The 13,337-nt window shown below is 44.3% G+C and overlaps 3 protein-coding genes across 5 annotated transcripts in view; 1 reads left to right on the top strand and 2 right to left on the bottom strand.

The window, feature by feature from the left end:
* herc1 (HECT and RLD domain containing E3 ubiquitin protein ligase family member 1) overlaps positions 1-4,088 on the top strand; it is a 38,550-nt gene extending 34,462 nt beyond the window's left edge. Inside the window, 12 exon segments of the mRNA XM_025055864.1 lie at positions 418-540; positions 624-726; positions 840-1,009; positions 1,095-1,233; positions 1,499-1,670; positions 1,810-1,977; positions 2,084-2,249; positions 2,325-2,401; positions 2,655-2,907; positions 2,990-3,142; positions 3,457-3,762; positions 3,954-4,088. Of these exon segments, the coding sequence (XP_024911632.1) occupies positions 418-540; positions 624-726; positions 840-1,009; positions 1,095-1,233; positions 1,499-1,670; positions 1,810-1,977; positions 2,084-2,249; positions 2,325-2,401; positions 2,655-2,907; positions 2,990-3,142; positions 3,457-3,762; positions 3,954-4,088 (1,965 nt within the window).
* A 268-nt stretch (positions 4,089-4,356) lies between these two features.
* Positions 4,357-11,222, bottom strand: LOC103378953 (uncharacterized). 3 transcript variants are annotated; one of them, XM_025055684.1, is made up of 10 exons: positions 10,087-11,222; positions 9,675-9,986; positions 9,368-9,409; positions 7,862-9,202; positions 6,221-6,472; positions 6,167-6,186; positions 5,644-5,719; positions 5,429-5,507; positions 5,211-5,331; positions 4,357-5,110 (listed from the first exon to the last, which is right to left on the bottom strand). In XM_025055684.1, exons 5-10 carry the CDS (start codon positions 6,423-6,425, stop codon positions 4,802-4,804), a joined length of 810 nt encoding a protein of 269 aa, XP_024911452.1. In that variant the 5' UTR covers positions 6,426-6,472; positions 7,862-9,202; positions 9,368-9,409; positions 9,675-9,986; positions 10,087-11,222; the 3' UTR covers positions 4,357-4,801. The 3 variants fall into 3 exon arrangements, with proteins under 3 accessions (XP_024911452.1, XP_008308556.1, XP_008308555.1); XM_008310334.3 differs by having other exon boundaries at positions 4,357-5,113; positions 10,087-11,208; XM_008310333.3 differs by lacking the exon at positions 6,167-6,186 and having other exon boundaries at positions 4,357-5,113; positions 6,201-6,472; positions 10,087-11,208.
* A 385-nt stretch (positions 11,223-11,607) lies between these two features.
* Positions 11,608-13,337, bottom strand: part of LOC103378967 (CD82 antigen-like) — a 3,657-nt gene continuing 1,927 nt past the window's right edge. Inside the window, exons 2-4 of the mRNA XM_008310346.2 lie at positions 13,168-13,335; positions 12,994-13,077; positions 11,608-12,594 (exon numbers count right to left, since the gene is read on the bottom strand). Coding sequence (XP_008308568.1) covers positions 12,517-12,594; positions 12,994-13,077; positions 13,168-13,335 — 330 coding nt within the window. The 3' untranslated portion in view covers positions 11,608-12,516. The remainder of the gene's footprint in view (positions 12,595-12,993; positions 13,078-13,167; positions 13,336-13,337) is intronic.

Raw genomic sequence — 13,337 nt, 5'->3', positions numbered from 1 at the left:
TAAACTCAAGGCCATGAGAGCCAATCAAATCATTTTAAATGCTCTGCAAAAAGAAACCTGAGATAATATTACTCGGACTGTGTAGCAATGAATTCATACACTAGGTGGCAGCAAAAAGCCATTATCTTATCTTAACTGAAAAAAAGAGATTCTTGAAGATCTTAGTTTGCCATAATAATATATTTGATAACAAACTTTTGTGACGAAGATAAATATAAAATTATTTCTTACATTATATTGACACCAATACACATGCTGTAGAATTATATATATTTATAAATATATATGTAAATATATTTAAATTTATATATAATTTTTTTTTATTGCTCATGAGTGACCAGCCCTTTGCGATCTACTTATTGGGCACCCCTGATGTACACCAATCTGTCACTGATACCGACATATGCTGTCCTCTAGGTGGCGTGTGGCCTGAATCACACTCTGGTTGTCTCTGCTGATGGAATGATGGTTTGGGCATTTGGTGATGGAGACTATGGGAAACTGGGACTGGGTAACTCCACAGCCAAGTCGTCCCCTCAGGTGAATGATCAGGTGAAGACAGGAGAGTCCTCACTCCACCGTTTCACTGGATCAATAACTAAAATCATCTTTTATTCCCGCAGAAAATCGACGTTCTCTGTGGCCTCGGTATCAAGAAAGTGGCGTGTGGAACACAGTTCTCTGTGGCCTTGACCAAAGACGGCAAAGTTTACACTTTTGGACAAGGTGAGCTGATGGTTAACTGTCCGTCCTGGTTGGAACCAGAGAACAGAGGTTTGATTGGTCTACGGAACAGGAACAAAGTGAGTTATTTTCTCTTTGTGTCACATGACCTGCAGACCGCCTCATTGGTCTCCCCGAGGGCCGAGCCAGGAACCACAACCGACCCCAGCAGGTGTCGGCTCTGTCGGGCGTCCACATCCAGGACATCGCTGTGGGGGCGGAGCACACTCTGGTGATGTCATCCACAGGAGACGTTTACACCTGGGGCAGCAACTCAGAGGGACAGGTGATTAGTAGATCATTATCACTCAGTAACGTGCTGTGACTTTCTGATGATGTCAGAAATCAAAAGGGTCGTGTGGTCTGTGCAGCTGGGCCTGGGTCACACCAACCACGTCAGAGAACCCACACTGGTGACGGCGCTGCAGGGAAAGAACATCAACCAGATTTCTGCAGGACGCTGCCACAGTGCAGCATGGACGGCTCCCTCTGTGCCACCGCGTGCACCAGGTGAGACACACACACACTGCAATGCTGCCATCTAGAGACATTGACTTTTATCTACAACTGTTTTCACCAAAACTATTTTCAGGTCACACATCATTTGGGGAAACCCAGGCATTGTGTTATCTGGTTTTTATTATCGGAGGAAAAACTGATAACGATTCTTACAGATGTAATTATGCTACTGTGGGCCGTTAGAGGCTGCCCTGACCTACATCTCTCTGTCCTGGTCTGTCTCCATCCTCTGCCTCCTCCTCTTCTTCCTCCTAAGGCTCGTCAGTTCCTCTGCAGCTCGGCCTCCCTGTGGCCGTGCCTCCTCAGTACAACGGGCTGAAAGAGGTGAGCATGGAGGCGCTGAGAGCTCGCCTTCGCCTCCTCTACCACTTCTCCGATCTCATGTACTCGTCGTGGAGAGGATGCTGACCCTCAGCCATAACAACCAGGTAGAACAAACACCTGAGAACTGAACTTCCTACTACACTGTTGTCTTTCCAGGAACAAAACCTGCGTGTGTTTAAAAACTAGAAAACAACAGGAGTTTAAATAGTGCATTAATGACGTGTCTATTGACTTCTCTCAGAGCTGCACCTCCCACTACAACCCTGGGACCTGGGGGATTGTCCAGGGTCAACTGAGGCCACTGTTGGCCCCCAGGGTCTACACCCTGCCAATGGTGCGCTCCATTGGTAAAACCATGGTGCAAGGAAAAAATTACGGCCCCCAGATCACTGTCAAAAGAATTGCCACCAGGTCAGTACTACTAAGTATGAGCGTTTCACAGTCAGACCTGAAGACCTGTGTGTGTGTGTGTTTGTCTGTGTCAGACTAACGGAGGTCCGGTGTTGTTGTTCTTCAGGGGCAGGAAGTGTAAGCCCATCTTTGTGCAGATCGCTCGGCAGGTCGTGAAGCTGAACGCCTCCGACCTCAGACTGCCGTCCAGGGCTTGGAAGGTGAAGCTGGTGGGCGAGGGGGCCGACGACGCGGGAGGCGTCTTTGATGACACGATCACAGAGATGTGTCAGGTACGAAGAGAAAACTCTGACCATCAGAGATATTAACAGAAGAGATTCTTCATGGTTTGTCTTCTGATTGGACAGGAGCTGGAGACAGGGGTGGTGGACCTCCTCATCCCCTCCCCCAACGCTACTGCTGAGGTCGGCTACAACAGAGACAGGTGAGGAGTCTGACCAGGGATTGGCTTGATGTGTCTTCCTTAATCCTGATTTACAGGGATAGTCGGCCATCACTCCATTAAACGTTAGCTTATTACTGTACCTATTAGCTAAAAAAAGGCTACAGACTGGCAGGCCAACTCTGGTACACATTTGATATGATCTCGTGGGCCAAATATAATTACACTGCGGGCCAGATTTGGCCCCCGAGCCTGAGTTTGACACGCGTGTCCTATGCCTTTGGATGTTTGTTAGGCTCCTTCTGAACCCGTCTGCCTGCCATGATGAACACATGCTCCAGTTTAAGTTCCTGGGCATCCTGATGGGTGTGGCCATCCGCACCAAGAAACCTCTGGACCTCCACCTGGCCCCTCTGGTCTGGAAGCAGCTGTGCTGCATCCCTCTGTTCCTGGAGGACCTGGAGGAGGTGGACCTCCTCTACGTGCAGACCCTGAAGAGCATTCTTCACGTCGACAACAGTGGAATCACTGAGGAGAACTTCCATGAGGTGAAGAGGGAGACGCTGGTCTTTACTGTATTATTTAAAAAAAAGATATATTTAACACTGATGAACCTCTGGTTATTTTCAGATGATTCCTCTGGACTCCTTTGTGGGTCAAAGTGCAGATGGGAAGATGGTACCCATCATCCCAGGAGGAAACAGCATTCCTCTCACTTTTTCCAACAGGAAGGAGTACGTGGAACGAGCCATCGAGTACAGGCTGCACGAAATTGATCGACAGGTAATAAAGTCTTTTAGCTCTATTTCTCTGTGACACCTTTTTGTTTTTTAGTACTTACACACTAAGAACATTCATCATCATATGACTGAACCCCAGCTAGGGATTTCATATTTTATAGTTAGACAATATTGACTTATATATGACTGTTTGTAGACCTGAGGTCAACTGGTTAGTTTTAACAGTCGTCTGAAAGGAGAGGTAAAAACTGCGTCCGCAGACCGGAGGCAGCATCGTTGTATTGACATTAATTCATATTAATACTAAAATCCTATTGTTTCTCAACCGTTTCTACCCATATCTGTGTCGACCTCCAGGTGGCGGCGGTTCGCGAGGGCATGTCGTGGATCGTGCCGGTTCCGCTGCTGTCCCTGCTGACGGCTAAACAGCTGGAGCAGATGGTGTGTGGGATGCCGGAGATCTGCTGCGACGTGCTGAAGAAGGTGGTGCGCTACCGGGAGGTGGACGAGCAGCACTCGCTGGTGCAGTGGTTCTGGCAGACTCTGGAGGAGTTCTCCAACGAGGAGCGAGTCCTCTTCATGCGCTTCGTCTCCGGTCGCTCCAGGCTGCCGGCCAACACGGCCGACATCTCTCAGAGGTTCCAGATCATGAAAGTGGACCGCGTGAGTAAAACGTTAATATCATTTGTAGAATTATAAAACTATAAAACAAACTGTCAGTGAACACATCACACTCTATATATAGTTTTATTTACTTTCATTTTCCAAATGAGTTTTAAATCCCTCCCCTTTCCACCGAGTACATTGTTTGTGTGATGTCACTCACACTCTCTCCCCCTCTCTCCCCCCCACAGCCGTACGACAGCCTGCCCACGCCTCAAACCCGCTTCTTCCAGCTCCGCCTGCCTCCGCCCACTGATGCAGGGGGGGTTAGGAGGGGAGGAGAGCCCCCCCTCTGCACAGAAACAAACAAGACTCCCAGGAAATGATGGGAACAAATCGGCTCTGACGTCACTGCTGCAGTGAGAGGAACTGCAGCTTCAATATTATTTTGTCTTTGAACATGTTTGTCATTTGTTTTTACTTTTTAAGGACACGTTAAGAAAAAAAAAACACTCATGAGGAATGAATTTAGGTTTAAAGCAGAGTTTGTGCATGGAGCGTTGTTTATGTTTAACATGTGTATAGATGGGTGGAACGAGTGAAAGGAAGATGATTGTACATTGTGTAAAATGCTTCATTAGAAGAAATGTTTTGCATTAATATCTATATTTATTGTGTTCATTGCTCTGCTGAGTTTCCCAAGCAAACAAGAACAACCAACACTGCGTTCCTGTGCTGTTCTTCTGAACACTGAAACAGGAAGATGTTTACTTTCAGAATAAAAAAAAAAATCACAAATGCTGTTTCTTTTTGAGCAATGAAAATTAAAAAAAAATCAAATGTGCACAAACTTTCTCCTGTTTCACCTTTGTGGTTTTGTAGAAAGTGTAAAAAAAAACAAAACAAAACATTTACATGCAGAACACTTTATTCAAAGCGAATAAAAGCGTCTATAAAATGCATACATTTGTAAAAACTTTAAAAAGTTATAAAAGTGAACAAACTGGTGTTTAACAGTCAACCTCCACCAAGACCTACTTGTTACACAGACACACTAACGTGCACGGCTGTTTCCAGGTCTTCCTGTGAGATCCACCAATCAGCCGACGTCTGATTCGCCGGCCTCCGTCCTGACGGCAGTGACTCTGTCGTTGGTCTGCAGGCGTCTCCGCAGACGAGGTGAACAACGAGCCCGAGAGAGGAGGCTCTGCCGGGAGCAGGTGTGCGAGTCCGTACTGGAGGAGACATCGTTGTCCTGAGTTACTTCCTGTCTGTGGTGAGCTTGTGGGAGGGAGGAGGAGGGGGGATGACCGACAACCAACTCTGTAGTCTTTAAGGAGCAGATGTGTGGGGAGGAGAAGCTCAGATAAGCCCTGGGTGAAGGAGGAGCGGAGCAGACCTCGCTCTGCTGCTGTAGGAGAGAGGGAAAAAAAGTGTTACTTTTTTATTTTCTGTTTTATTCCCAAAGGTTCCTCACACGGTCACTGATGTATTTATTATTATTTTACCTTTGTTTTCTTGGCTGGTGTGTGGTTCTGTTTCTGCTGCAGATCTGGTTTGATGTGAGGAAACCAACTTTGAAGCATTTCTGCTATTATAAGAATGATCCTGGGGAGTGGACCACTGACACTGAGACAGACGCGCACACACACACACACACACCAGTCACCTGTACAAATAGTCCTGGGTAAGTCACAAATACAAACACAGACACACAGACATTTACCTGACGTCAGGCTTTTGAAGGACCCCCAGTATTCTCTGGATACGGTCTGTAGCCAGACTCTCCTGGAAACTGCCCAGTCCTGTGGTGGGTGGAGGGGGGTCATAATCACACACTTCCTCATATTTACACGTGTCATGATCTGTCTGTGTGTGAAACAACTAATTTATCACACAGCTTTACTAATGTTCACAGCAGTGTTTCAAGTGAACACTCACGTTCAGAGAACCTCCCTGACGTCAGGCCCTGCAGGATGGACGACAGAGGCTGGATGTAGCACTGCAGCTCCAGGCACTGGGCAGAAAAACAATCGGGTTCAGACCTTTTGTGTGTTCTGATTCTCAAGACGGGACAATGGGGAGCCGAAGCCAATCCCAGCAGTCACCACATGAGGGCGGTGTTGTACCCTGGAGCATTTTCAGGTTCAACACAGTTTACAAACACCAATCACCAAAGTCCCCTAACTTCCACTGCTTTCAGTGTAGGATCATTCAGCAGCAGTAAAGTCATGACCACAGCACACAACCAAATATGACCCATCACCACAGTCAGTAGGGGGCAGCGTTAAGCACCCGGGGAACAGTGTGCGGGACGGTGCCTTGCTCAGAGCACCACAGTGGTAACTTGGCAGCTGGTGGACACGAACCTGAAACCTTCTGAACCCAAGTCCACTTCCTTAACCACCGAGACAAAAAAAAGACTTTGTCTTGTTTTGTTTTTTTCACACAGGAAACTCCTTACCTTCTTTGAGAACACTTCACTTCAATCTCCTTACCTTCTTTGAGAACACTTCACTTTCACTGTCCACTCCTTCACAGGCATCATCACAGCTGGACGTCGGGGCTCTCTTCCTGGACCAGACAGGAAGTGTCTGCTGGGAGCCTCCAGTCTGAAGGACGGCCTCCGCATCAACACTGGTCTCTGATGATGAGGATGATGATTGGCTGTCATCTACACTGGTCAGCCTGTCTCTACGCTGATCTGAGTCCGTGGACGACATGATGATGCGAGGCAAACGGTGAGTCAGCAGAAGACCATCTCCACGTTCTGCCCCCCCCCACACACACACACACGAGGGAGACAGAGAGAGAAACATGTTTGTTAAAATCTCCACATCTTTCTGTTCATCATGAACTTCAGGTTCCTCACGTTCTTTACATCAATGTTAATATTCTACCTTAATGTTTACATCTGACCTAAATGTCATCTTGGTGATCCATTATTCTTTTGTTTAGTTATTACATTTGACAGTGGTGTTTACATTTGAGCTCTTTTTTTAACTTGTTTTTTCATGTGTCTGTGTAACTTCTCAGTCATCCAGCTCTTCTAATCTGGACCAGTTACATCAAGGTCAACTAGACTGGTCTGGTTTCACCTCTTCATCCAAGAGGCTTCTTCAGTTCTAACAGACTACTGTGACGTCCCAGGTATGTGATCGTCTGTCTTCTCTGGTAGAGAAGACAATCGTTTGTTTTGTTTGTCTGACCGAGTCAAGCATCTTGACATGTGTCAAGTGTGAGTCGTAGACAGATGCGGTGGAGAGAATCCGGTACATTTTTCAAAATAAAACATCGTTCAGTCAGATAAGAAATAAAAGGGAAATAATCTAAGTCAGTGCTGCTTAACCTGGGTTCAACCCGAGGGGGTCGGTGAGTCAGTCTCAGGGGTTCGGCGGAGGACAAGACACACCCGACTCATATGATTCGTGATGACACGCCCCCCACTTGGGCTTCACTGAAGGGTTTGGTGAATGCGAATATATGAACCACACAAAAAAGTTTTATGACTATGTTTATATTTAACTTTACTTTCAAGACAACTGTTTACAGTTTTCCTTGATCTTTAAACTTTACTTTTTCCCCAACATTTCCCGCTGAGAATTGCACTTTTTTCATGTTCACATTTTTGCATAGTTTACGTTTGACCTTAAAATTTATATTTTACTTTAACGGTTAAATTTGACATCAATGTTCACATTTCAAGTAAATGTTTGAAAGTAATGGAACTCCTTTCATACTAAAAGCTGTTTCGACACAGGCTCCGGTTCACGTCAAGTCCAATTATTTGTACAATTTAGTCCAATTAATTTGTACAATTTAGTCCCATTAATTTGTAATTATACAAGTATTGGACAGTGGGATATACTCGTCACTTTTATCGTCATTTTACCAAAAGAAACGACAAATATTCAACGAAGAGCTCAACAATATACCGCGAGTCGAAATCAAACAAACCTCTAGTCCGTCACACCTGAACCAATCAGTGGCCTTTGAAATGTGTCTAACAATAGCCACAGCGGAACTCGGGCAAACTATGACAATGGCTTCAACTACTACCAATACTGCTACTACAACTAGTAGTATTAGTAGTAGTAATAATAATAACAACAATAATAACAATAACAACAATGACATAGCAAAGAGCGGGGGAACTTACCGGGGGTGAATTGTTCTGCTCGGTGGTTGACAAGACGAACGTCTGGACCTGAAGTAACAAACTGATGGTCCACAGAGAGAGCATGAAAGAGGGGCGGGAAATGCTGCAGTTGCTCTTTCTGCTGCTGTTTATACTTCCAGACTCCCGGTACAACGTCCTTCGTCTCCGCCCCTGTATGTCGCCCTGTCTGGACCCATACTAAAAAGAAACGCCACCGCCGTCGTAACACGTGACCACGAACGTTAAGACGACATTATTTATTCCCGCTGAATTGCACGTGACCTTCCAAAAATAAAGCTGGTGGTGCGTTCACGGACGAGCTTTAAAAAAAAGATCGTAATATAATAACAACACGTTTAAATGAATTATTATTATTATCGTCACTTTTTTAAATAAAAGGAGTTTAATATCTCTGCAGTAAGCTGCAGGTTGAGCTGGATATTCATTATACAAATTATTATTAAAAACAATGAATCATCGAACTGTACTGCCGTTAGGCGGTAAAGTACCCAGAGAGACGACGGATTATTAGTCCGCATGAAGATGCCGTTGTAGAAGCTTTTTCTAAACTTTGTCCAAGGCTCGGAGAAGCTCTCAGATCAGCGAGGTTAAACCTGACACCATCTCCTCCTCCAGGAGTCCTGCAGCCTGAGTTCACACCAGGCCACAGCAGCTCCAAATTACACAGACGAGATTGTGACTGAAGGAGAACGACTCTCCTCATTCGACCTCAGCCAGGCAGCTATATAGGTCACATATATATGTAACATGTATATATGTGACATATGGTTGTATTTACTGCTCTGGCAGCTGTCCACACACCCACCCTGTTGTTGACATTAGACGGTTTAGCTCTACAGAGTATCTGAGGACACAGGCAGCAGAGAGACAAAGAAACAAAGAGGTTTAGTCAGCAGTAAGCTGGGAAATCCATACATCACACACACACACACTGTATATGTTCTGTATAAGTATGTCACTGTAACTGTTGTTTGTAAATGTTTTAATATTCCACTGACAGATATTTGTACGCTATATTTGCCCAATTCTATAATAATGTAAATCAGAGCAGACTTTTTTGGGGGGTGAGGGGGTGCACTTTCACTGAATACCAAAACATAATTCTTCTTCTTCCTCTTCCTGGCAGTGGACTTAAACTTGCACAGCCCCTAAGTTAATTTGTTGATTGTTTTTACACCTCCTGTTAATAAAACATATTTTTACAAATGAGAAAAATCTAATTTTCTTCTTCCTCTCTTTCTTCTTCTTTTCTCTCTTTCTTGTTTTACGTCATGACTATAAAAAAACAGAGGTGGAGCAGAACGACTGATGATGTTCCACCTGAAAGACACAGAACCACTCGTTACTCCACACAGTGTTTAGTCTTAGCTCTCTGGACTATTGCACAGATACTCATTAGAAATAACAGTGTTTGTCTATTAGGACCAGTGGAATGTTGTGTTCATGAGTCGTCCCAGACATGTTGTCGTATAGATGCCAACATACCCAGAAGATTTCCTCCACAATTTGGCTCTTTAGTGCCAGCTTCTGAAAAACAATTTGTTCCATAGGTTAGTTCCATAAATAACACAGAGGATTTATTCAATCCTCAAGTTACCAAAAAAAAACCTTCATTTTTACAGCCTTCAGATTTAAACAGCAGATTCACAGATGTCATCACCAAATAACAACAAAAAAGTCACATCTGTCTGAGGACTTTTTGGTTGACCCTTTTCATGATACCAGGCTCTTGTGCAGGTTTCCAAGTCATATGACTTTTTTTTGCCCCTGGCCCATCAGCTGCCCTGCTCACCTGATACTCTGACCACCTCGATCCTGTAGTCAGAAAACTCGTGTTTCTTTCCCACGGAGCAGACGTGAACGCCAAAGTCGTCCAGGTCCAGCTGCTGGACCACGAGCCTGATGCTGCCGGGCACGTAGACGATGGTGTAGCCTGAGCTGCAGTTCTGATAAGATTTGTGTTTGATGTAGTGACACAGCAGCTGGTTGTTTGGACTCCTCCACTGCACAGATAGCTGAGGGACCTGGACATGCTCCTCATAGTGGTACGGACAGGGTAGAGTGGCCCGCATCCCAGGGTGACAGTGCACTATCAGCACGCTGCCTGCAGTGTTAGGACAATAATCGGCATATCAGGCATCCGTAATGTTGACTGAACAGCTCTGTGCGAGTTTGGTAGAAAAACTTAAAACTGAGAAACTCACCTTCGGCAAAAAGAGTAGACAGGATCAGTCCCAGGCACAGTACTGTCCCAGTCCACTCCGAACATGTCCTTCCCCACATCTGAGATGATCACTGGACAGTTGTCTCCAAAAGTTTCTACGTTTCTGTGGTTAGAAACTATTTCAGTTTCAGGACGAAGCTCAGGACGAAAATCCGTCTTACCTCACTGTTGTCATGTCAGTGTTTTCACTTTACAGGCCACAGCACGAGTCCAGACTGATTCCACAGAGTCAGTGTTATGTGATGCCCTCGAGTCAAAGATGTTTGACATCAACCAAGCCATTTCTTAACATAAAGAACCCACTATCTCTAATGGCCTTCACTAGAACAAGGAAACTGCGTCAATACACACATGCTGAAATGAACCAAAAGATCCGATCAAGTCAACTTTATAGTGACGTCTGCATTTTGTCCAATAACTACAATATTTTGTTTTGTCAACTTCACCCCCGTTAAAGTGCATCTCCGGCAAGACCGGACCACCTCCGACCCGGCCGGTAAATCTCCGGGTCCGCCATCCTCACACCACCTACGGTCTAACAGGGAGACCATTGGTCCGCATTTATGCGGCAAACTGCAGACTTGTCTAAAAACTTACGCGTTTCTCGAAAACCACGTATTGTACTACAAATCCTGGTTGTGGAGTCTTTAGCTAACACCAACACCACCGCTAACAACACCATACGTGTACACGAACGTTTGAAATAACTTACTGGGTTATAGACGTCACACTTTGTTAGGAGGTGTGAAAATACGTTAGCTAAAGACTCTACCACCCGGTTTTGTAGAACAACATGTAGTTTTCGAAAAACGCGCACATTTTTAGACTTAAATGCGGACCGTAGGTGTCCAGGTTAGACCGGAAATATACCGGCCGGTGCACTTTACCGGAGGTGAACTTCAGCATGTAACCGCCCTTCCCTGGCCTGGTTCGTTCTTCATTCTTCATTAGCTGTAACCAGGAGATCTGAATCTTGTGGCTGTCATTACTGCCACCTACTGGTTGTTTTATTAACTTGAGGTCGTCCTGATCTCTGAAAGAAAATAGACAAAATGCGATGTCAACAATAAAAGTAAAGACAACTATGATCCACAATATCCTCTTTTTTAGTATAAGCACAATTTCCTTGACACTTTCCCACGTGTTCGGTAGATGAAAAACTCGCGTCTTAGAAATAATTTGTTCTTACCCGTTATTATTGTATTCACTTTAGTAGACTTAACGCGTCAAGTTACTACACACAATGAACAAACTCAAGAAACGCAGCCGGTGGATTTAAATGTTTTGGTAATCAAGTACAAATATGTATTTATAAGTTTAGAGTTGCTTTAATTAGAACCGCTCAATGACTAAATGTGGATAAATGTCGCCCTCCTGTGGTTCACATAGACATAACGTTTCCAATAAAGGAATGACTTCATCTAAACATCACAAGAAACGTAGTTTAATTCCGGATCTGGTGGCACCGGTGGAATTTCTTTATAAAATGGAGAAACCGAAGAACATTTGTGGTCAGTTTATTGTCAAGAAGACGGTAATAAATGACTCACACACACAGGCCTGACTGTGAGAAAACAGCACAACATTAATGGACATGGTTTTATACAAACTGTACACAAAAGAAAAAAAGTATAAAAACACTACATCATGGCTCAGGGTTAAAAATATATTTTCAATTACTTTTCTCCACCAACAAATTTGATTTCCTTGGCTACTCATCCAAATATATGACATTAAAAATTGGTTGTTTAAATGGGTTTTAAGTGGTTAAAAAGGTGTGGTGAAAGTCAGTAAACTGAGAGTCAAACTTGAAAAAAAAGAAGAAAAAATAGTTTACCTCAGCGTCGATTATGGCTGTTATGTGCAGAACAAAGTAAAAAAAATTCAAAGTCAACATTAAAAAACGAAGACTAGCTGCTGATGATGTGTTGTTTTCATTTTCGTATAAGGACAAAATAAAAACTATAATTACACACAAAGAACTAAAACATATTCAAAAACTTAAAACATTGTTGTTTTCTACCAATAAAAATAAAAACAAATATATGGGTTTTTATGTTGTAAAACCAGAAAGTAAAAATACATTTTTAAACTTCAGATAGAAACATCAACACAGTAATTTGAGTCTAAATAAGAACCGCTGCATCACATTTCCCCCTCCTCCTCCTCCTCCTGCCCCTCCATCACCATCACCTCCCTTCACTCACTCACTCCTCCTGTTGGTTGATCTCAAACGTCGGTTCCCTGCTCAGTTCTAAATAAATGTCTGTAAAGTGCTTAAAAAACTATAAACAGACACAAGTGCATTAAAAAGAAGGAAAAACAAGAACAATATTTATGAGTAAAATCATTATTTTACATTTAGACATGATGTTCAGGGTGGACTCCACCGCGGTCCGACCAAACAGCTTCAGTACTTGGGCACTTTGGTGTAGTCCACGTTGCGGATGTTCTTGCACAGACAGATGGAAAGGATCATCCCCAGGAGCTGCTCAGAAACAGAAACACAGACAGACAAAACCTTTGATGAACAGTTGGATACATGCTGAGAATTGAATCAGAGCTCACAGATAGTCCCTAGGACGATAAGTCGATCATTTTTGCCGCCCTTGATAATTTGCCTAGTGTGTGCGCTAAAGCTTCACAACCGCCGACTGCTTTTGGTCTTAAAATAATGTTGACAATATTAACATTTATCGGCTATAATTTGTGTTACAATATATCGTCCAGAAAAATCGTTATTATCGAAGTAGAAACAGTTCCAGGAACTAATGTAAATAAACTAAGTTTGTGCTCAGGTATTAGTGAGGACACTTCTATTCTGCTGCTACAGGACTGAGTCTCGTTCAGGACACACTGCCATCAGCTGATCGTAACGTTAGCGTACCTCAACAAGGGCCACGCCCAGGCAGATGCCCAGCACCACCCCGACGTTGGTGAGGAGCCAGCTCTCCACCGTGGCAGCACAGCCCTGATCAAAGACAGACAGGGTCAAAGGTGAAATAAGTGGGGGGAGAACTAGCAAACTCCAAAAATAACAAAACATAATCTAAGTGTTTACCACGTCATAAACGGGCCAATCAGACGACGACGCCTCACAGAAGCCGCTGTCAGAGACATTTCCTGAAGTGAGCGAAGCGTTCTGACAGGAGCAGGGGAACAGCAGCTGAGAACTGTTGACGATGATCATGTTACCGCTCCAGTCCTGCGGGCTGCTCCAGCCGCAGCCCT

Source organism: Cynoglossus semilaevis, chromosome 5 (assembly GCF_000523025.1).
Source record: "Cynoglossus semilaevis isolate Cse_v1.0 chromosome 5, Cse_v1.0, whole genome shotgun sequence".
In the NCBI taxonomy this organism is placed as follows: Eukaryota; Metazoa; Chordata; class Actinopteri; order Pleuronectiformes; family Cynoglossidae; genus Cynoglossus; species Cynoglossus semilaevis.
The sequence above is the reverse complement of the archived record's forward strand: the minus strand, read 5'-3'. Positions and strand labels throughout refer to the sequence as shown.